General features: G+C 45.0%; 1 protein-coding gene across 2 annotated transcripts in view; it reads left to right on the plus strand.

Moving 5' to 3' along the window:
- CCDC25 (coiled-coil domain containing 25) overlaps positions 1-24895 on the plus strand; it is an 81930-nt gene that overhangs the window by 42551 nt on the left and 14484 nt on the right. Inside the window, exon 9 of one of the 2 annotated variants that reach the window (XM_082402896.1) lies at positions 12734-12814. The exons of the other annotated variant lie outside the window; for it this stretch is intronic. Coding sequence (XP_082259022.1) covers positions 12734-12799 — 66 coding nt within the window. The 3' untranslated portion in view covers positions 12800-12814. Of the gene's footprint in view, positions 1-12733; positions 12815-24895 lie in introns of those variants that run through there. 2 annotated transcript variants of the gene reach the window in all.

Raw genomic sequence — 24895 nt, forward strand, 5'->3', positions numbered from 1 at the left:
AGGGGTAGAGTGATAAATGTTCCCAGTTCCCCTTCTTGGAGGCTACCAGTAGTACCAGTTTTTTATTAAAGGCAGAATGTCTAGATCTGGACTCAGCTGAGCTCGGGGATTCGGCCTGCTTCTCAGCCCGGATGTACCAGCGGCTCAGCGAAGGGGGAGTATGGGGGGACTGCTCTATGCTTTTGCCTCCTGGGGCATTGAATCCAAGAGAAAATGCCCAGCCCCTTCCCAGAGTCACCCCTCGCTGGGGCTTAGGGGAAGGTCAGGAGTTCAGAAATGGAGAGGAACGAGAGGATGAGTGGTGTCTTGGTGTCCCCATCCACGAAACAACCTCTGCCTGGACACGGAGGTACAGGGCGGGTTCTCTCTCAGTAAACTCCCGAGTTCCAATTAAAATCTGAGCGCAGTGGAGAACGAACAAAGGAAAGGAAGAAAACTGCCTACTTTCATCTCAGTTTGTGCTTGGGGGTGGGGAGGGGGTGGGAGCAGGACTGGCCTCAGGCAACTCGGGATGTCAGCACCCCCGCCCCCCTTGGGTTCTATCTCCCGCCCCCAGCTTGCTACCTTAGCTACCCTGCATCCCATCGCCTCTTCTTACTATGGCGGAAAGGACGGGAGAGAAGATGCAGTGTGGGTGAGGATATGCCCGGTATCGTGAAGGAGAGGGAGCCATACACCATTTTCACCCTAGAGTTTACCTTTAGGAGTGTGCATTTTAGGATGTAACTCAGCTCCTTTACTATGTGACTTAACGACAAGTCAGTTGTCCCCTCTGGGCCTCCGGTTGCCCACTGGAGAGAGGAATAGGACTAGAGGAAGGGTTATAAATCCCAGTGCTACGGGGGGCAGGCCGGTGACGGGAATGAGGGCCGGTGAGGCGAGGTGGGCAAGCGTGTGCGCACCACGTGTGCGTAGCTCTTCTAAAGGGGGCAGCTGCCGCTGAGCTCCAGCTGCGAATTGCTCCAGGGAAATCAAGTTCCATAAGACAAGCCAATGCATAACATTCATTGAAGGAGCTGAACTTGACAGGACAGGGGAAAAAGAAGAGCGTTTTAATTTCACCTTCCACAATGGTCTGCTTTCCCTACCCTTGGATGACATCTTGGATGAATAGGTCAGATTCCATGACTTTCTGGCCGCTTCCCAGGATAGGAACAGTTACATTTTTAAATTACAGTTTCCTTTTATGTATTAAAAATTCCAGTCTTATATAGAATGGATAAACAACAAGGTCCTACTGTATAGCACAGGGAACTATGTTCGATATCCTGTGATAAACCATAATGGAAAAGAATAGGAAAAAGAAAATATGTGTGTATAACTGAGTCACTTTGCTGAACAGCAGTAATTAACACAACGTTGTAATTCAACTATATTTCAATAAAAAATAAATTAAAAAAAAATTCCAGTATCATTTAAATCCAAACTTTAACCACAAATAGGATTCCAAACTTCAACCCACCTTCTAGTTCAGGTCTGATTCTTCACTCTGCCTCTTCCAGCTCTCCCTGGGCTCCCCTTGCCCCCCAGCAGCTGGCTCCTCTAGGGGCGGGGCACAGGCTAGAAAGGTAGGTTTAAGGAGGGTTACCACTTGGTCCTCCTTTACAAGAGCCAATGGGAGGGGTCCTTTGGGATAAACACTATTGTAATCTGGCTATTGTTGTGTCTTGCAGGTAGAATGTGGATATACTCAACTACTTACTGCTCTCAGTTTTGAGACTTCACGAATATCCAATAGCAAATTACATTACAAATCTGGTTTTTAAGTCAAATTTCCAAATGTGTATATGGTAGCTCAAAATTATTCAGCGCTGCTAGATCCAATCAGACCTGTCCATGGGCTGCCTGTCACCCACGGGCTATCAGTTTGAGGGCTCTGGGTTAGAAGAGTTCTGAGGTCTCTTGCAGTCCTCATCATCTGTGAATTTATGCTTTTCCTAGATTTAGTAAGAACCACTGGAAGTCCTCCAAGCTTTTCCCCTTATAGGAAGGGTCCCTCCCCCCTAGGAATTCTGGGTGGCAGAGGCCTCCTGGAAATGTTTTATCCTGAGTAGACACCTCCAGCATTCTGAAGAAGCAGGAGATGAAGGGAAGGGCCAGAAGGTGGCAGGAGAGAACAGCATGAGTCAGCTTCCGTCCGGTTGTAGTTCCGGGTGTCCCTCTGAGCCCGTATTGCATTCTTGCAGTTGGATGGGAGGTTGACACGGGACCTCAGGGACCCCTCCAGCACCGAGAATCTTGAAGCACATCAGGAAAAGAGATGCTTCTGTTGGTGGGGGTGGGGTCTCAAAGCTCTTGGCCATTGAAATCTCAGAAATGTGGGGTAGAAGGTGCCCGGACCTTCTAAACCAATGCCATGTATCGATCTAAAAAGAAGCTGGGGGAATTCCCTGGTGGTCCAATAGTTAAGACTCCACACTTCCACTGCAGGGGACGCGGGTTCGATCCCTGTTTGAGATGCCGCGTGCCACGTGGTGCAGCCAAAAAAAAAAAAAAAAAGTTGTCAAAACATAAGGCTTATATTTGAGAACAAATCTCTCTTGTTTCAGAATCAGCCTCTCGCTTTCCTTCCCAGGCATAATGCACAAGTTGCACTGAATCATGGAATTTCATAGAACCGTAGCCTGTGGAGGTTGGAAGGGACCTGAAAGATTATTTAAACCAATCGTACTCTTCTGTGTCCTTTCCAACCACCCGTAACAGAGCTCCTCCACTCTTGGCGTGAATGCATCCAGAGACGGGAAGCTCATGAATTTTTAAAGCCATTTGACTATTAGAAAGTTACTTGATTGAGCCAAAGTCAGCCTCACAGTAACATACCCATCGTTCTGTCTTCTGCAGCTACCCTGGGCAAGTTGAATTCCTCTTCCATGTAACAGCCTTGAAAGGTTTGATGACAGCTGTCAACTGCCAACTGTGATTCCTCCTAAACTCCCATTAGCAGGAAAAGCAGGCATCTGAGGACAGATGATGGTGCCTCATATCACCTGAGTCAAGTCCCCTCCTCCCAGGGAAAGAGCAGCTCCCCAACTGTGCACGGTCTCTGGCCATGCCCCCAGTGGCTCGTACAGAGCAGGGTAAAGACCATTCTCCACGCCTAGCCTAGATCACCTGACTCTTTGACTTACATTATCAGCTAAGTCCCCTAAGTCTTTTCCACACATCATGTTGATTAGACTGTTGGAACTTTGGGGGAGTTTTTTGGACCAGAGAGCTTCAGATTTATTCCTTTCAAATTTTTTTTTTTTTTTTTTTTTTTTTTTTTACTGTAAAATGTAACAAACACTCAAAAGAATGCATGGAAAGATATATTCATTTTCAAGGATAATAATAATATAAATACTGTGTTCCATTGCCCAAGCTAAGAAATTAGAACAGTAGCCCCCCACAGACCCTTAGTTCCTGTCCCTAGTCACATCCCTTCCTTCCCTCTCAACTCTCCTGGCTTCTGTGGTTATCATTCCCTTGCTTTTCTTCGTGGCTTTTATCCCCTACACGCGTTTCCCAAAACAATACACTGTTAAGTTCTGCCTATTTTGAACTTTATATAAAGGGAATCTTATTGTGATTTTTTTCTATGACTTGCTTCTTTCACTCAATATTATGTGTTTAATTAATTTTCCCTATTAAAGATATCTTGTTAGAGTTGAGTTAATTCTGGTTTTAATGATCTCCTCTAACCCTTTATAAATATTATCTACATATTTGTAAGTATTCCTTCTATATTATCATCCAAAAAATGTTGGGCAATGTTGAATGGGTAAGTCTCAGGGTAGTACCTTCAGCAAACTTCTAGAAACATCCCTTCTGACTGAGATTAATGGATTATTTAGCACTCTTTGGGCACAGTCACCCAGTAACTAATTCTCCTAGTTTTACTTTAATTCAGACGATATTTTCCTACTTGCTCACATGATTATCAAAAAACACCTTGCTACTATATATAAAATAGATAAACAACAAGGACCTACTATATAGCACAGGGAACTATATTCTGGAAAAGACTCTGAAAAAGAATATATATATGTATAGCTGAATCACTTTGCTGTACACCTGAAACTAACACAACATTGTAAATCAACTATATTTTAATATTAAACCCCCCCACACACAAAACCTTGCTTGAAATCCAGATAAACTATATTTATGGCATTTTCCTGATCTACCTGTCCAGCAGACTTGTCAAAATGAGGCTTAGAGAACGTGTATTGGCTCCAAGTAATTGCTCTACTGTTTTTTAAAGAGCATAAAGCAGCCTTTTGGTTTCCATGATTTTGTCGGAGATTGAGGGCAAGCTCACCAAGCCTATAGTTGTGGGAAATCGCCTTCGACCTTTGAAAAATCAGACCTATGTTTTCTGACCTGTTGCTTTCCATGATTTCTCAAAGTTCTCAAACAGCATTGAGAGACCCCCCCTTCACAAGTTTTCGCTACCTGGAGTGTCCTTGATCTGGACCAGGAAGTTAGGACTTGGAGAGAATCAGAGGCAACTAATCCCCTAAGACAAGGAAGGCATTTTACTGCAGAGATGGGAAGAGGACAAAGCTCTTAAAGATTGGCTTCCAGAAAGTGGTAGGCGAAGTAATTTTAAGAAATTGGCAATAGGCGCGGTATTAAGAATTTGAGAGCAAAAGGCCAAGGTTGAGATAGTCCCTGGAGTAATGAAAAGCGTGCTATTATGGGAAAAGGGATCAGATTGCCGAAGAAGTGGCAGAGTTAGAATGATTTTGTAGTCGGTCCATTTAGCATGGAATGATAACTTTCTCCACCAGCCAACTCCCAGCCAAGGAACAGGAGAGGAGAGAGAAGACAGGACAGTCCGGGGCAGAGGGGTAAACTGAGAAGAGTTGAGGCCATTGGCAAGGGCAGCATCCAAAGGGCTGAGGGGCTCCAGCCCTCAGGGGAAGGAAATCAGATGGCATGAGAGTGGAGTGCGTGGGGGAGACGGGACAGGTGATGTGACTGGGGGTCTGCGGAGAGGTGAGTGGGTTATGGTTATGGTAGGAAAGGGAAGCCACCGAGCGTGAGGCCGGGAGGATGGACACAGAGTAGGGTGACGACGTGGCCTGGGGAAGGGGTGCTGCGTGCTGCTGAAGATGGACCCGGGGGTGATGTCAGGGTGGGAGCAGGCTCATGGGGGGCATCCCCAGGCAGGCGAGCACCACGGACCAGGTCAGGGCGCCAGGCCCATGTTAGGTGCCAGAGCCACTGGAGTTGAAGAGGAAAGTGCCAGAAACAGATGAACTTCAAAGGAGGAGCAGGGGATGGTGATGGGTTCGTGGCCTGGAGTTCTCAGCAGGGAACGAGGGAGAGCTCCCTATATGGCCACAGAGTGTGATGGCAGTGGGAGATGACCCCATGGGACAGGGGAGAGCCACTTTGGCTAAGGAGGAGGGTGAAGGAGGGAAAGGGTTTGAGAGTGAATGAAAATTCGCGGTGACAAAGCTGGAAGGTCGGGGCTTTGTGACAGCAGTTCCAGGAGTCAGCCTTTCAGGAGGGGGGTGGAGGCCGGTTGGTGAGTTGCAGGATGTAGCAGGGGAGCTAGTGAATGGTTTTTCAAAGAGAGCTCTGTGGATAATAGGGATGAAGGCACCAATAGTTGGGAGGCCTGGGACTTCCCTGGTGGTCCAGTGGTTAACACTTCGCCTTCCAATACAGGGTGTGCGTGTTCGATCCCTGGTCGGGGAGCTAAGATCCCTCATGGCCAAAAAACCAAAACATAAAACAGAAACAATATTGTAATAAATTCAATAAAGACTTTAAAAATGGTCCACATCAAAAAAAAAATCTTTAAAAAAGAGTTGGCAGGCCTCTGTGAGGGCCAGGAGTGACCTTGCTGAAGCCTCAAACTACCCCATGGGGTAGTTCATGAATACGAGCTCCCTTTTAGAGATGTGAAGCCCAGGGTAGATGTGAACAAAAACAATGGGTGCCCTGCACCCAGGGCCTGCCTGTGTCTTTATTCAATTTCACTACCAAAGAGCACCTGCCCCAATGGGAGGAGGTCATCACCAGGGCAGGTCACCCATTCAGCACAGTTCCTGCCACCTTTCCCAGGGCAGACGAAATGTCTAAGACTTTTAAAAGCATGGATGGGCTACCAAATTTAAATAGAAACCAGCACACAAATACGTGTTCAACTACTGTCTACAAATGTAATAGTAGTCTGCCATCCTTATGCTTAGATTTAGCATAGAAACATTTCATTTCAAACTTCTAAGTTAGCAATGCGCATTGATTATTGAGAAATTGTACTCACTTGTAAACTATTTGAATTAATCAAAGCCAAAGAACCGCTGACTCATCCCTGAATTAAGGTTGAGCTCCAGAGTCCTGAGTATTCCTGGCAAGACACCCAGTCTCACTGACTTTTGTCTCATCAGAGGCCACAACTAATCCCAATTGTCTTTCATCAGTCATTGCCAAAGGTCAGAACTGACCACCAAACTCCAGGGCCTTTATGAGCAATGAGCCAGCCCTATCCCCATCCTTGCTTTATTTTTTAATTTATTTTTTGCTTTTTTTTTTTTTTAATCTCTTGCTTTATTTTTCTCCACAGCACTTATCACCATCTGCCACACTATCTATTTTTTGTATCTGTTTCTTGGGCCCCAGCCCACATAGGCTCCATAAGGGCAGGGGTTTTTGTTAACTCTGTACCCCAATATCTAGAACAGTGCCTGACTCAGAGTGGGCATGCAATGCATATTTGCTGAATGAATGACACTTCCCAAAGTGAAGTTTAAAAACAGCTTCCAAATTTTACAGCAAATCCAAATATATATTTAATGGGTTTATGTTTAATTAAATACATTTTACTGCATTTAGGAAATTTCCTGGATGTCCAGTGGTTAGGGCTCTGCGCTTCCACTGCAGGGGGCATGGGTTCAATCCTTGGTTGGGGAACTAAGATCCCATAAGCCACGTGGCATGGCCAAAAAAAAAATTTATTGCATTTAATGTAAGATGGGCTGGAGCTTCCAAAAACGGTAACAGGGACTTGGATAGTTTTTAAATGGCCTTGTTCATGAAGCTGGGAAGTACCTTAGAGATCAGCCAGAACAGAGATATGCCCTGATTTGATTATCCAGGGCAGAGGCTGGACTGAATCAGGGTCCTAGGCCTGTACTCTTTCTGCAGCCCACCCCCACTCCCAAGGTGGGTGGAGCATGTGGTGAGTGTCTTAGCGGGCTTGCCATGAAACCAATGATGCTTAATGTGTAGGGTCACCTCACTTGCACAGACCCCCTTCCAAGGTCTGCGTCTAATTTTGCATTTGTAATGTTACGCACCTTTTCCTAAAGAGGGCCTCCTGGCAAATGGTATCAGCTTCAGGCTGCCCCAAACTGGGAGCTACCCAGTCGTAGGCACAAACAGAATGGCCTACCCTCACCCTCCCTGCCACCCCACACACACATCCATACATGACTGACCTGCCTCCCAGGCCCAGCAGGCCCCAAACTTGGAGAACAAGACAAGATTCCCAACCAGGGCTTAGGAAGGACCTGCAACGACCTGATTGGAGAGGTTGAAAATGGGCCTGTTTTGGGGGAGAAATCCCTCCTCTTCCCAGAATGGTGGGGGGCGGGGGGGGGGGGTGTGTGTGATGATCTTTGGCCTTGCTGGAGAGATCCAGGAAGGGGCAGAACCTGACTAGGGCTGGGATTGAGACAGGAGGGAAGTGGGCAGGGCACAACCTTTGAAAGAATGACATATGAATAAACTGTTGAGAACCGAATAGGCTCAAGGTGGCGGGAGATTCGACTTCCAGTAGACCTTGAGCCTCATTATACGCTATCGTAATACATTAGCATATGCTAAGTGACACACCCAAGGGCGCCCGTGACAATTCCAAGGCCTACCATAAAAGGCCAAAAAGTGGGCGGTGGCCCAATTCCTGGAAATTCCTATCCCTTCTTCAAGGTAGTTGGAATAATCCTCCCACTTGTTAGCCTATGAAATTACCCAGCCCATAAAAACTAACCACCCCATATTTCAGGGCCACTCTCACCTTCTAAGATGACCCACACTCTGCCTATGGAGCGTATATACCTCTCTCGATAGATCTACTTCTTATCACTTTACCTCTCCCTGAATTCCTTCTGCGACAAGACGTAAAGAACCTGAGCTTCATTAAGTCCTGAGACCAGGTGTGCAATTTCAGCTGGGAGATTGTGAGTTTGAGTCCCAATCTGGGGTGTGCAGTTTCAGGATGGTGGGGGAGAGAACAGGGTCCTGCCCAGGGTGCCTATTCCCTCCATACACACCCCAGAAAAGGGTCTGGGAAGACCTGAGCCTAAAGCTCCCATGAAGGACAAAGGGGAAACCTGGGCCCGGAGAGCGTGTGCACGGCTCTGGCTCCACCCAGCTCCTGCTACTTCTCATCCTTCAGCCTCACTGGACTCTTCTGCTGCCTTGGGCAAGGCTGGAGACTGGGCCTCCAGCATCAGGACCGTCTGGCCCTTCTTGATTCTCAATTGACAGAGAGGGTTAGGGGTCCTTCCTTACCCAGCTGAAGCTCAGCCTTTGAGCCCCAAGTGTCTCCTGTCAGCTCCATAACCTCCCCAGCTGCTGCTCTCTCCTGGGGAAGAGCCCTGTCCCCCCCCTTCCTTGACCTGGCCAACTCCTGCTTATCCTTGAGGACTTAGCTCAAATATCTCCAGGAAGCCAACTTTATGCTGAGTCACCTGCTTTTTCTCTCTATTCCCTGGTTCTTTGCAGTGACCTGTATGTTTCCACTTCTCAAAGTAAATCGTAAGTAATTACTCGTTCCCAGAGAGTAAGGACTGTGTCCTTTATCTCTTTCCTCCCAAGACGTTTTGATGGCAGAAATCCTAAATAAGTGAGGAGGGTTGGCTATTTAAAGGCAACTGGGAATGGAGACAATTAGCTTGTAATTGACTACATTTGCTTCTCCAATTGCAAAGAGAAGCTATATCACCTGCAAGAAGAAATGCACATTGTTCCATTCTGGGAGATTTTTAGGACATGGAGTTTTTGAAGACAGAAACAGGGGAATAAACAACAGACATTTACTAAGCACCTCCTATATATAGTGCCAGATGTAGTGTTGTTTAATCCTTAAGACCCCTTCGCTATTATGCACATTAAACAGATGAGGAAACTGAGACCTTCAGAAGTAAAGTGCTTTGCTCAGCATCACCCAGCCTAGGCCTCATCTCCATTCTGAGAAGTATCATCATTACCCCTCCCGTCTCTCCCTGTGTGGATAGGATCAAGCTTGCTGCTGTCTCTGTCTTCAAAAACTCCACGTCCTGAAAATCTCCCAGAATGGAACAACCTGCATTTCTTCTTGCAGGTGAAGTAGCTTTTCTTCGCATTAAGACACTTTCTAAGGTATGACATTCCAAACATAACGATCTTCTATTATCTTCTATTTATGTCCTGACACTGTTGGATGTCTGAGCTTAGCTGATTTAGAGGGAGGGAAAGTGATTATACTTTCACTTTCCAAAGAAGAACATAGGAATTTTTTTCTGTTTCTGAAGTTAGTTATAAGACTACGGACACGTTACTTCAAAGAAGGGGAGAGAAGATAAGGGCATAAGATTTTTGCTTTTATACAGTCATCTAGGTGTTTTGAAATTCTAATTAGTCCTGAAGGAGAGTAGAGAGACGTGGAGTATCCAGCCGGCACCCCCAGTCTTTCTGTCTTCAGCTGGTGAAAAGCTGAAGCTTACATATCTGGTATTGCATCTTTTGTGGCGTAAATGAATCATTCCACTGTTCTCTATACTTTTCCCAAGAAATACTCCCCCACTCCCCTGGGGGTCTAGAGTTTTACCATTGATCCAACTTAAGTTTTGAAAACAGTAGAGCTGGAATGGGAGTTCCTGAAACTTCTGGTCTCTAGGTCTCTGTTAGGAGTCACAGGACTCCCAAATTCATTTGAAATCCATTCTTTGCCCAGGAAAGGTCTTTAGTGCTGGTCTAACGTTTGGGGGAACGTTTTTCTCAGTCCAAATGAATTCAATAAATGTTCGTGGGACATCTGACCTTCCCAGGCACCGCCTAAGGATTTGGGAAGTAGATGACTTTTCCCAAAGACACTCCTGAAGTTGACAAGTGACTAGATGAAAAAGCGCCCTGAGAGCCCAGAGGAGGGGGCCATTTAGTAGCCTGGGGCAGGGAAGTTTCCACAAGAAGGCGGCATTTGATCTGGGATTCAAAGGATCGCTTCAAACATACCAGGTTGTGGAGGAGTATTCTGGGCAGAGGGTCTGCCGTAGAAACAAGGCCATAGAGGCGGAGGACCTTGCAATCAGATAATACATGAGTCAAGGGCTTGGCCCCGCATTGAGTACTTGGTGCCCATCAATGTCTGTGGTCATAATAGAACCTGAGGGAGGGTCTGGGGAGGCAGGACTGAGGGGTGTGACTGGTGAGGAGAATAACAAGGAAGACTTGAGACAGACAGACAGACAGACAGGCAGACGCAACCAAGTGCCACGATAAGGTTCAGGCAGTGGAGGGACATGGTCAGAGCTGTGTTTTATACTTCTTAAATTTGGTTTATTTCTCGAGTAGTTAATACTATCGCATGGTTTGAAATAAAAATTATGTTAAAAGATCTACACTGAAAAGTCTTATCCTCTTGCCTGACTGCATCTATTCTTTCACCCATGCCCAGCTGCCCTAGGTTACCCCTTTTATTAGTTGTTTATTTATGGGGGGGTATCATTCTAGTGTTTATCTATATATCCATCTACATCCCTATACCTGTATCTGTGTCTACATCTCTATGGAGCTCTGTAATTTTATCTTGGACCACTTTCAACCTTGCAGAAAGGTTGCAACAGTATTACGGAGAACGCACATGTATGTACCTCTTCATCTCCGTTTATTTTTTTATCTATTTATCTTCTATCTATCTATCTATCTACCTATCTATCTGTCTTTCTACCTACCTACCTACCTACCTATCTATCTATCAAACCGTGAATTCACACTGATACTTCCATTTCAATCCATACTACAGGATTTATTCTTGCATTCCGCATTTTCACATTTACACCTACTTTCTCTGTCAGTGAGAAGCCTGACTCCCATTACCATCGATTTATTTACTTATTTGCTCAATCTTATGCATATAGGCAGCCACTGGGTTTTCCCTGCCGTCTGCTCTAAATACCATTTTAGTGTGACTCACCATTACTGGCCATCTCAGCCAGTGTACACAAACACACACGTAAATATTTTTATATTTCTTTTTAAGGAATTGGCTCATACAATTGTGAGGGTTGGTTGGCCAGTTTGAAGTCTGCAGCGCAGTCTGTCAGGCTGGAGATCCAGGCAAGAGTTGAAGTTGCGATCTGGAGTCAGAAGGAGACAAGTTGGTAGAGGGGGTGGGGTGAGGGAGACGTGAGACTAACTGGCCGGATGGTGTTGCTAGGAATGTAATACGTTTCCTATTGTTTGTGAGGTTTGGGCTAATTTGGGGAGAGTGTGTGTATGGAGTGGGGGTGAGGGAGCAGGACCCTAGATTGGAATTGGTTGGGAAGCTGCTTTACTTACCATTCACCTTATCGTGCCTGTCTACTATTATCTTTTGAACCATTAGAACCAAATTATGTCATAAAGTAAATAAGACGGGCTTATCTTGTTCCCAAAGGCGGTATGGAGCTCCCCCAAATCAGGATGTCAAGAAGGACATTAAGGGGACAGAAAACAAAAAATACAAGTGACCGTTAAACATATAAAGAGCTGATCAACTTTACTCATAATAGAAGAAATGCACATTTAAGCTGCACAGAGGAATCATTTCTATTCTACAGAAAAAAAACCAGAAGTTTGACCACATTTTTAAATTCTAATAATTCTAGAAGACAAAGGGTAGAATGTACAAAAAGGCAGATCTTATCTCAACCCCTGAGTTAGATTTTGGATCCCAGGAGACTTTGCATCAAGCACACTAGAACGTGGTGGGCTGGCTGGGAGGGGAAACGCTGCTCACTTAGTGTCCTTTCTGTGCCCTGCATGGGTGTCTGTTCCTGCGTCTCTCTGTCAGTGCTACTCTTTCTCCCCCACCTTGCTACCTTATTCATTTATCAATATATTGATAAATATTTATTGATCACCTACTGTGTGCCAAGCACCATTTTAAGTGTTGGAGATACTCCAGCGACTAAAACTGAGAACGATTCCTGCCTGGCCTCGTGGAGCTTCTAGTCAAATTGATTCTTCTCTCCTCTCTCTCTCTCTTTCTCCCTCGTAAATGCTGTTTCCTCATGGTTTCTGCTTCCTCAAACTTTGGTTTATCAGGCCCCTTCACGGCCCTATGTCCTCATGAGTCTCTCAACATCCTAATGGATGTTAGTGTTATCCCTAATCTTCTACTATTGCAAATAGTGCTGCATTGAACAGCCTTGAACACGTTATCTTTTCATATTTATGCCAGTGTGTCTTTGGGATAGATCCCTAGAAATGGGGTTTGCTGAGTCAAATGTTTTTACTTATAGACTTACATGCTAACCCTACAGTAAGTGATAAATATTACAGGGTAGTAAAGTATCAAATGTATGTTGGTAGATATTGCCAAGCTCCTCTCCAAAGAGGTTATGTGGTTTTTGTGGCTTTTCAGTCCTTTTCTATGACCCTCTCCTAACTTTCTGGACCTCTCCCCTCTATCCTCCACCTGTCCTGAACTAGTCTCCTTCAGAGTGTTCTTTCTGCCAAAAATTATTACCAACTCATATCTCTTTTCTCCCTCTAGTTATCCCGAAAATACAAAAGCAAAATGAAACATAATACACAACTGCATTTTGAGTTGGAGGCTTAACCACACTGAGAGTAATTATTTTAAATGACCTAAACATAGTAATTTGACTGTACACCCTTAGTGGGGAATACCTTAGGATAAAAAGAACTCTAAAAGATCTTAAACTCTTTTCACCAATCATATTGTTCGCAATAGTGTTGGTTTTGTTAGTCTGAAACTATTAAACATATAGTAAGGTAGAGTAAATAATCATCTTGATGTGGTTAGGAATCAAGATCTTTGGCTTAAGAGAAAAAAGATAAAAATATGAAATCGAAGAAATTAAGTAAAATTATATACTCCTAAATTTGGATTGGAAATATATATACTCCAGAAGTTTTTCCTCTCTGTTAAAAACAAACAAACAAAAAAATGTAGCTATTCTTTCTTTCTCATCCTCTACCTCTTTCCTTTATTTGTCTTCTTTTCTCTTGTTCAACAATTCATCGCTAAAGCCATGAGGTGCAGCTGAGGAAGAGGTGCACGCTTGGGGGGGGTCAGGATAGGGGAGCCCTGGGGTGCAGAGGGTGTCCCTGAGGAAGGGTGGGCTGCCAGCGTGTGGTCAGAGCCAACTGGACGAGGATGGTGCCCGTGTGGAGGAGCAGCCTGACGCTGGGTGTTGGAGCGTGGGCGGATGAGGAGGGTGCCCATGGGGACAGTCAGTGGCTGCAGCCTGGAGCGGGTGTCAGAGCCCCAGTAGGGTGGGGAGAGGGCTTGTCATAGGAGAGGAAGTGGCAGCAGCTATGGGACGCTGTGGGGAATTGGCCAAATGAGTAAACATGTTATAGATAATTGGAGTGATTGCCTAACCCCCTGGAGAAAGATGTTACAAATACAGAAGGAGAGAAAGCAGAATGGACCCTGTAGTGTTGGATTGGAATTGAACTCATTACTTCCCACAAATAGATATAGATATAGAGACAAATATAGATGTGTGTGTATGTGTACAAATTTAATCTCCCCGAGCTATGTCCACTGATAGAAGTCCTGAGGATGAAGATGCCCCATAAAGCAATAAGCCCATTTAGCATCGTGATCTTGGTTTCTAAGTATTATTCTACAATAAAGGAAACTGTGTTCTTTGGAGAAATGACTTATTTCACAGCTGGGACAGGCAAAGTACAAGATGAGCCTGGAATACAATGGGTACAAGTCAGAGAGACACAGAAACTAGTCTGAAGGGGCATCTACTGGCCATATCTGGGACAATTTGTGCATCAAAGTCAACAGTGATCACAATAGATAATAACCCATGGAATAAAATAGGGAATCTAGAGTCCATATTGATATAAATATGTAAATGAAAGAATTGAAAGTTTGGCAAAGAATAGGGTATTTACATAGTTTCAAAGTACTTTTCCAAGAAATACTTAGTAATTACAAAGACGAAAAGAATTATTTTACAATGGAGAAGCCTAGCAGCTACCACCTTAATCAAGCGATCAAAATGAACATCATTTGTAATCCAACAAACTGAAATTGTGTGTCACCTAATAAGATGCAATGAGAACCCAGCCTCACTTCCATGCTGTTTTTGCTCTGGATGCACAACCTGAATCTAATCATGAGGAAACATTAGACGGACACAAACTGTAGGACATTCCACAAAACAGCTGCCCTATAATTTTCAAAAATTCCAAAGGCATGAATTTGGGGGAAAGACGGGGAACTGTTCTAGACTGAAGGAGACTAAAGAAACACGACAGCTAAATGCAATGAGTAATTCTAAACTGGATCTTTTTGTTGTAAAGGACATTACTGTAACCATGGTAAAACAACTTGAATGTTGTATGAACACGGCATGGTAGTAAAGTATCAACGTGCATTTCCTCATTTTGATGGTTGTACTGTGCATATGGAGGAAAATGTTTTTGTTGTTGGAAATACCAACAAAAAGTATTTGAGGGTTATGGGACATTCGTGGTAACAATTTACTCTCAAAAGGTTTTTGCTGGCGGGCGGGGAGTTCTTTGTACTTCACTTGCAACTTTTTCATAAGTTTGATTTGTTTTCAAAAAACTAAAACAAGATAGCACATATATAATAAATGCATATATATGTATATGTGTGTGTGTATATATATATATATATATATTTCCTAGTTCTACCCATTAAAGAGACTCAGAAGCCATGATCCACCAGTAGCAGTGAGTGCCTCCTGTGTGCAGATTATGAATTCTAAATACCATTTTCCACCAACACGAATCAGAGTTCCTAAAAGAGTGTTGGATTACAGATCCAAGACAGGAAATATACAAGATAAGCCAAGAACATTTTATCATTCCTGAAAGCAAGGAAACTATCAAAGATTACTGAAGTTGGGGCAGAAGGATTCAGGAACTAAGCTGGGGAGGCCCAAAATGGGACCATTTGAACACAAGTAAGAGTAAAAAGTGCAATAGATTGAAACACATCAAAATTGTTAAAACCCATGAGTTCATGATAATAATAGGAATAATAAAAAGAACTCACAGATCATTTTTGGGTGATATAGTGGGGGAACCAATTCATTCTGAAAACATAAAAGGAAGGGGATCAAGAATTCCATCTAGGGCTTCCCTGGTGGTGCAGTGGTTAAGAATCCGCCTGCCAATGCAGGGGACACGGGTTCGAGCCCTGGTCTGGGAAGATCCCACATGCCGCGGAGCAAGTGGGCCCATGAGCCACATTTACTGAGCCTGCGCTTCTGGAGCCTGTGCTCCGCAACAAGAGAGGCCGCGATAGTGAGAGGCCCGCGCACCGCGATGAAGAGTGGCCCCCTCTTGCCACAACTAGAGAAAGCCCTCGCACAGAAACGAAGACCCAACACAGCCATAAATAAATAAATAAATAAATAAATAAAAGTAAAAAAAAAAAAAAGAATTCCATCTGCCCTCCTTATAGGAACTATACCTCCAGGTAATCATTATTTGAGGAGAAAAAAATTCTCTCTGAAAGAATCCAGCTGGTAAGTGAAGATGCAGTATTAGAATCACCGCTCTGCAAAGCCCTCATGAGCTGATGGACCTAGATAATGCTCATCAGTGTCCGCTCACGTCACAGCAAGAGAGGCCAGGAGACATTACGTACCTCCTAACGGCACAACATCACCTCCGAAGTATTCTTGCTTAAAAATCACACCTTGCATCTATAGATCTATCGGTTTATGAGAAATAACTGGAGCAGAGGAATGATTTTTAAAAATATGACCAGCATAGCCCATAATGTGAGAAACCCTATAGGAAGAATGACCTGGCTTCTTCAACAAATAAAGTTTACAAGGAAAAAGAAGGAGAAGGAACCTATAGATTCAAGGAGACTTAGGAGACATGTCAGTCAAACGCTACAGGCACATTTGGGGGAAATTTGAACACTGACTGAATATTTGATGATATTATGGATTTGCTTCAAAACAATCCATTTGTGGGGATGAAAGAAGTGTGGCCATGAGTCAAGTTTTTTAAAAGGTCTGGATGATCAGATCTGAGTAGTAGTTCATTGCTCTCTACTTTTGTTATGCTTTAAATTTCCACTATAAATATTTCTAAATGTCACTAAAGTCCATGTACCTATTGGTTTCTGCCTAGGTTGTTCTGGCTCTGGTCCCTCCCCTAGCCTGCCTCCTACCACATCCAAGAAGAGCAGGAGGTCCTCTGTGTCAATAGTGTCTCCTTTAACAGAAAACCTTCCTCTCCCTCCGTCCAATGATAAGTGAGCAGAAACAAGAGAAGAGGTTGATGAGGTGGATAGTGTAGGGTTTTGAACTTAGAGCCTCCAATAACAAACGTAAGGGGGGGAGGGATAAATTGGTAATTTGGGATTAACAGATACATGCTACTATATATAAGATAGATAAACAACAAGGACCTACTGTATAGCACAGGAAACTATATTCAGTACCTTGTAATAACCTATAATGGAAAAGAATCTGAAAAAGAATATATATATGTAACTGAATATATATATATATATATATATATATATATATATATATATGTATAACGGAATCACTTTGCTGTATACCTGAAACACTGTAAATCAACTATACTTCAATAAAAACAATTAAAAATAAATAAATAAATAAATATAGCATTAACTGCCCCCCGCCCCCGCCAAAAAAAATGTAAAGAGTGCTTGTGAGGCTCAAATCTCTGAAAAATTACATATGAAAGAGCCTGTATGTAGAAAATGATATGCAAATGTAAGGCGAGATTGTTTTTATTTTCAATTCCTTCTCCTAAACAGAATTTTTCTTGGCCCCATGCTATAGAAATATAGGAACAGGAGGATGGGAGCATTGTTCAGGCCTAAGAGAAGGCTCTCTTCGATTTTCTGCAACCACACACCACTGAATTTGCTGACCTGGGGATCCTGGCATCTGTGTCCTAGGGTGGTGCTGCCTGGACCAGCCCATCAACCACCGGCAGGGAGAGAGACCTGGAGGGAGGAGAGGAAGGAGGGCCGGGGGGTGGGATCTTGTCCCAGTGATGAAGTACGTGAATCCGAGTTGGCTGGAGCCAGGCATCGGCGCTAGGTTGGCCGTGCCGTTGACGCAGCTGGACTGTGTGGCTCTAGCCCCGCGCCGACATCCCACCCCTCGAGGCGCACTTTGGAGGGCATCTTGGGAAGCCGAGCAGCTGCCCACCTGACAGAAGGGCTCCACTGCTCCTCTGGGTCTGGGGGAATCCGAGGGTGGGCAGGTGAGTCTGAGCTGGCCTCTGTGGGACTCGAAGCACCCCCTGCCCCAGCACTGAATCTCAGCACTGTCCAAAGAGGTACATGGTTGGAGCTTCTTGGACCCAATGGGGTACCTTGAAGAGAAAACCAGGGTGGCATGGCTGCCCAAGTGGGTGTGTGGAGGCCACAGCATGTGGGCAGGAGGCCAGGCCCTTGTCCAGTCCTGCTCCGTCCTGGCCTGGCCACCTATTCCGCTTCCCTGGGCCCCAGTCACTCTAGGTCTTGAATAGGGTCCAGAAACCTTTTGTAAAATCTTCTCAGGTGACTCTGATGATCACACAGGTTAGAAACCATGAACTCATCCAAATGGTCAATAATCTTCTGACTTTGGTTTTTGGAGTCTGTTCCTGCCTGATCTTCTGCTTTTCTCTGAACTGTGTTCATTTAATTAAAAAAAAATGTGTGTATATATATGTGTGTGTGTGTGTGTATATATATATACACACACACACACATATATATACATATATACACACACTCACATATATATATACACACACACACACACATATATATACATATATACACACATTCACAAACATATATATATACACACACACACATATATTTACATATATACATACACACATATATATACACACATTCACAAACATATATATACACACATTCACAAACATATATATATATACACACACACACATATATATATATATACACACACACACACACACACACACACACACATATATATATATATATATATATATATATATGTGGATGGATAGGAAGTGTTCATTCAAGGGGGGAAGAAAGGAAAACTGACATTTCTTGAGGAGAGAGTCTGTTCTGTGCTGGGTACTTTACCAACGTCATCTCTGTGTTGCCTGCACAGAAGACAACTGTAGACTATAGACGTACTTTCAGGCAACTTGCCTTTCTCCCTTTTCCTGACTCTGAAATGCAAGGGCTACTCTGCTAGGGATCTCCTCACAGTCTAAGAGGGGGAAATGAGAATGGGAACTAACATCTATTTTTTAGTCTTTTATTAACATTTAATTTTTTAAGCTAAAACAATGTATAAAAGGAATATCTGTATGTGTTTTTTTAAGTCCATAATGAAAAATAGTGAGAGTTTACCTCTCGCCACATTCCAAACATTGTCCGCCTACCCATCGCCCAGACAACCACTTTCACCCACTTCTTTTGGTAGTTATCCCTATAATATAAAAATTATATGCTAACACTGCATTTTTCTCAATGTATCAGTTTTAGGCATAGTGTATTTACTGACTTTTCTGTTATGATAATATGTGAAGTATTAGCTTTCTCATTACCACCTCCACCTGTTGTCTCCCCATCTTCTCCATATGGCTGAATCACTATTTTTTCTTAATTTTTAAAAATTAATTAATTAATTTTATTTTTGGCTGTGTTGGGTCTTCATTGCTGCGTGCAGGTTTCTTATTGTGGTGGCTTCTCTTGTTGTGGAGCACGGGCTCTAGGCACTCGGGCTTCAGTAGTTGTGACACACGGCTTATTTGCTCAGCGGCATGTGGGATCTTCCCAGACCAGGGCTCAAACCCGTGTCCCCTGCATTGACAGGCGGATTCTTAACCACTGCGCCACCAGGAAAGCCCTGCCATTTTAAAATTTTATATCTGTAATCAGGGTTTACATCATTAAGACTTATATAAATGTTGTTTATGACAAAAGTCAAGTGGCACACTATGAATGCATTCTCTTTCCTGTATAGTTTTTCATTTTTCCTGGAGTTATTAATTGCTCTTCTTTTTATTTGCATAATTTTCTGTACTTCTTTTGAGGAGCTTCATCATGAAATCTACAATAATATTTTTGTTATCAAGTCTATGTTTTTTCTAGAGAGCTCCTTTTAAGAGTCCTTCATTCTTCTCCTAAGTCTGCTCTAGAGTATCCTCTCAGAATTCTCACCACTTCTCTGAGTTGCAACCCCATTTCTGGGAATCTGTGACTGTTTCTATTTGAGTTTATTTTTTTGTTTTTTTGGTACCTATTCTCCCATAGTTTCCCAAGACACTGTGGATGGAACTGAATTTTCTGAATCTCTGCATGTTTGGAAAACATTTCTCTTCTGCTCTCACACTTGGCTGATCGATTAACTGGGTACAGAAACATACACTGAAAATAATTTTATGTCATAATTTTAAGATACATTTGCTCAGGAGAAGTCTAATGCTATTCTTATCCCTTTGTGTGTAATTTTTTCTTTGTTCTGTCTCTAGAAGCTTTTAAGTTCTTGGCTTTATGCTTGGTGTCCTGGAATTTTAGGATCAAAGACCTAGGTATAGGTCTTTCAGAATTCTTTGTTTTAGGCTTTTGGCAGGTTCTTTTAATCCTGTGTCATGTACTCTTTAATTATTGGAACATTTATTATATTATTTATTTGATAATTACTTCTTCATTTTCTCTCTCTTTCTGGAACTTGTTAGTCGTTGAACCTCTTGGACTGATCTCCTGATTTTCTTATCTTTTCTCTCTTATTTCTTAGTCCTGTGTTCTACTTTTTGGGAAATGTCCTCAGTCTTATCTTCTAACCCTTCAACTGTATGTTTTATTTTATCTGTTAATTTCCAAGAACTCTTTCTTGTTAAATGATTGTTCCTTTTTCATAGCACCTTGCTCTTGTTCCATGGCCTCTCATATTTCTGTGAACATATGAGATTGGTTGCCTGTTCATATTTAAGAATGAGGAACTACAAAAGTTGATTGGAAGCTCTGTGTTGCTTATCACTTTAAAGTGACTGGGATGAGACTTTGCCATTTCTTTGGAAGACCACTCCCCCTGAATATTAGTATCTGGAAGTTTTTTCCTTGGGAACTATTCAGTTTCTCTGAAGAATCCTATTTTCCTGCCTGGAGAAAAGATGTGCATCAGCAGGTAAGGCAAGAGGAAGGGGCTTCCTGCCTGCTCCATAGTCAGACTTTCGACTGATACTTCCTTTTTAGCCCTGAATCTCACCCCCACTATTTGGTGCCTGGAGCCCCCAAGTCCAGAACCTCTTCTGTTCTCTTTCTCCCAAGAATAAACCCTGCCTCCTGCCTAAGGAGTAAGAATCTGGCTGCTAGTATTCTGAAGGTAGATAGGTTTCCTACTTATGTCCTCATTTTCCTCCCATGCCTCACCCTACCCTCCTCCCTTCCTGGTGCCTTCACATTCTGAGCCTCTTCAGGGTCTACAGCATGGATTGGCTCTTTTCTCATAGATACCATTCTCAACTCGCACATTTCTCCTCCTTGGTGCTAAATAGTTACCACTCCTCCCAGCATCGAAGCCTCCTCTTCTCCTGCGAGATCCATTCAGTCTCCAAGTTCCACTGCTTCTTCCTCTCATCACCTCTCACACTCACCTGCTCTCCCTTCTCTGCCTTCACTTCACCTCCACAGTCAGACCCCTGTTGTCTCGTGCCTGGTTCATGCCAACATCCTTCATCTCACAGTCTCCTTAAGCGCTTGTGTATTTCTCTCCTTCAATCAATTCTGCATCCCGTGGCCACACAAAGCTGATCATCTCACTCCCCTCCATTAAAGTGCAGACTTAGGATAAAATCTCAACTTGAGCATGAATACTCAGCCTCCACTGCTCTCTTCAACCTCTCCCTCCCGGATCTTCTTCCCACTGCACACGCCCTCTCCAGCCATACTGAATTACTTCTGTTCCTCTGCTAAGCCATGCTCCTGCTTAATGCCAAGCCCATGCCCATGTTGCTTTTTTGCTTTCCTTTTTCTTTTCAAGAACTCCTACTTACCCTGCCAGTCTTAGCTTAGATGTCATTTCCTCTGGATAGGTTTTCCTGGCCCCAAGACTAGTAGCTGCTCCTCTACACATCCTTAGGGTAACGCCACTTGTCTTCATTAAGCTATCAGCTCCTCCTCCTGAGCAGGGACCATAGTTTGATGACTATTGCTTCCCCAGTGCCTAGCACAGTGCCTGACACATAGTAGATACTCAATAAATATTTGTCAAACAAATGAATATATGAATAAATGATTGGATTCCCACGTTCAGATGCAGAAAGTGAGGTGGGAGAGGCCAAACGAATTATTCAAGATCATCCAGCAGGGATCTGCACAGAGGTCCCTCTCACTTCAAAGCCTATTGAATGATGGGCACCTCGTCTTTCAAGTGCACTTGCTTTCCTAGTCCCAGGCCTCTGACTCAGAGATGTCAGCCTTGGCGCCCCTGGGGATTAAATTTCCAGGGCCCCCTGGGGTGGTTTACCGTCGGCACTGATCTCCAGCATCTCCTGCCTGGGTCTACCAAGGTCCTGCAGAGGTCCCTGCCAGCCAAGTGCCTGTGATAAAAGACAGCAGCCCCAGAGGGAGGCAGGTGGGGACCTCCGATTCAGTTCCAGGCTTCTTAGACCCACCCCTCTTCCCCCTCCCCTCCTCATCCCCCTCAACGCTCATTTTCTCCGGCCCCGGTACCTGGAGAAACTCAGACTGTGAGGATTTTCATGGGGGATACAGTGGCGCCCTCACAAACTGCTCCCTTAACGAGCAGAGGAATGAGTTCCATTTTGGCCCAATTCAGAGGACACTGCCCTCTGGGGACCAGTCTGGGCTGAAAGTTCAGATTATTTTGCAGCTTTTGAAGCAAACATCCACTCCAAAAACATGATGTCACCAAAGAAGGCTTGATTACCCTGTGGGGTGCTGGCAGCAAAGACACCCCTCTCCCATCTCCAGCACGTCCTCCCTCAGGGGAGAGACAAGAACACTCATTTCAAAGCAGGAATGGTGCTTCTGAGGGGAGTTGGCCAGGTGTCTTTGTGTGTGTGTGTGTGTGTGTGTGTGTGTGTGTGTGTGTGTGTGTGTGAGAGAGAGAGAGAGAGAGAGAGAGAGAGACAGAGAGAGAGAGAGAGACCCAGAAACCAGAGATGGGAAACAAAGCCTATGCAGGAGTTCTGAAAGGCTTTGATGAGCTATCTCTGCAGCTCTAGGCACAGCTAGTTCAGGAAGCTTCCCTCTAGCCCAGCTCAGCCTAGGGTCTTTACTATTGACCTGGAAAGTGAAGGGGGCTCCGGCTAATATTTATTCTGCTCCCCTAATGCCTTCCTCTTTGAGAGGCCAGCACTGAGCCCCGGGAATCTGCAAGGTGAACATGAACCCCTCATGTCCACACGTTTTCCCTTCCTCCCTTCCTTCGTTCACTCCTTTTCTTTTTGCTTCTATTCTTTCCTCATTCTGCATGTTCCTCTTTTTCCTTTTTCCTTTCCTCTGCTTCCTCTTCTCATCTCCTTTTCACGTTAAGCTAATAACATCTAACCTTTATTTATCCATGATGAGAGGCCAGCCCCTCATTTATCTAAACACCTTATGGGTAGTGTGTCATTTCATAAAAATTTTTTCCTTGAAGTGTTTTACAAGAGTAATCTTGCTTGTTGTAAAAAGAAAAAAAAAATTAGAAAGTACAGGTGAGCTGAAACCAAACAAAAAACAACAACAAAAAGTTAAAGTCCCCCCATAATCACATCTTTGACATTGTGATGTACGTTCTCCGAGATTTCGCTCTAAGAATGGACCCTTCCAAATCTACTAGGAGATTCTTTAGAAGTCAGGAGTCCTGGGTCTGCAGTTGAAGCTCGGCCTTGAGCAAATCACAGCCCCTCGACCTCCCGTCTGGGGCTCGGTGTCCCCGGGCTGCACCTGCATCGCAGGAAGAGGCCTGCCCCTGCCAGCTGGTAGCACGCCCAGGTCAAGAGACCAGATTTTTTTGCTCTCAAGAAAGCCCCAGCCCGTTGCCTTTTGCCACCATCCCGAGAATCAGACCCCGATTCCGGGCATGGCTACACACCTCCTCACATCCCCTTGGGCCCACCCTGCCTTCTCAGCTTTCACGGTTTCTGCCAATGCGTTGGAAACGGCGGGGCTCCTGTGTTCCCTCCACCTGCACTGACAGAGGGAAAGTGCTGCCCCAGCACTCCTTCCATGTCCTCAGCATCCTCTGCCGGGCCCAGGTGCCCCACGGATGCGGGTGCCCCCGGGAGGCTCCTCTCCTGGATGGCTTGGGGCTGTTTCTTCCCTGGAGCGTCATGGCCAAGTTTCCATGGCCCTGCATGCGGGGACCCTGGGCCAGGGCTGTGGGTGTGGGCAGCTTTGGGTTCCATGTGGGTTCTGAACAGGAAGGGCTTTCATGTGGGTGCCAGCTGGACTCCTGGGCCTGGCCCCGGCCCTGGCAGTGCCCAACGAGGGGGAGCTGCAGTGAGAAAAACACTTTGTGTTTGGGAGCCTGTTGGTGGGACGGGAGGACGGCAGGGCAAAGCGTTCGTGCAGGCTGAGAGGACAGAGACCAGTGTGACCCTGTGGAAATGAGACGAGAAAGCCTCTTCCACCTAAGAAGCGGCCTCGGCAGAGACACAGGGAACAAAAGTCCGTCGGGTGGTGATGGAAAACAGTTTTTCGAGCCTGCCTTTGCTCTCTCCCTCGCCACAGCCTCCCTGAACCTAATCAGGTCAAGCGTCCAGCTCCCGCTGCCAGACGTGGTGGCATTGTTTCAATCCCCGGCACCCCCCCCCACCCCCGCCATCCCCTTCCCCCCTGAGAACCGAGTTCTGACAAAGGAGGCCCTGAGGGACGGGCCTGGGAGGACAGAGGCCAAGGGCTGGGGAGGCAGGGTCACTCCTCCTCTACTCCCTCCCACTGGTTATTTTTCTCCCTGGGACTTGAGGGAGAAAACAAGGCTGCCTCTGGAAGACCTGAAGGCTGTTTTTGTTTACATAAAGGCACTTTCTGAGCAAACTGCTCCCTGAAAGGTCAGCACTCATCCCAGGCAGCGCTGGGACCCAGGGCGGGTTTGGGAGATGTGGGGAGAAAGGAAACCGCAGGCCACTTGAGGTCAGATGACTTCACCGGAGAGGGGAGGGGAGCTTCCTGGAGATGGGGCCCTGGGAGACTCTTGCTGCTCCATAGAACTTGAATAGGGCTTGTTTATCCGTCGTCCAGAGCACCCCGCAGCGTGGCAGAGAGGCCAGGGCCACGGGCAGGACACAAGGGAGCTTGGCATCTGGGCCCGTATCCCACAGCCTCTGACTTCACCTCCCTAGGCCTGAGTTTGCATGAGGGCCCCAAGTAGAAGAACCTTGAGAACCCCCCAGCCCATATATTCTAGGTGTTCAGCAAACATTTTCTGAGCATACACCCTGCACCTGGTATGATACTAAACCCAGGGGCCCAGGTAAGGTGACCGATAGCCCTGGTTTGCCTGGGATTCTCCCAGTTTTAGTACTGAACACCTGGATGTTTGGTCAGGCCAGCCCCAGACCTCAAGCAGCTCAGGATCTGGAAGCAATGGCAGATGTATAATAGCATGTGATGAGGGGCCTAATAGAGGTTATACAAAGGCATGGAACTTGAGAGACGCAGAGACTAGCTCTTGGGAGGAGAGCTGGGAAATTTCACTAC

Source organism: Balaenoptera borealis (genome assembly GCF_965194805.1).
Source record: "Balaenoptera borealis genome assembly, chromosome: 8".
Lineage (NCBI taxonomy): Eukaryota > Metazoa > Chordata > Mammalia > Artiodactyla > Balaenopteridae > Balaenoptera > Balaenoptera borealis.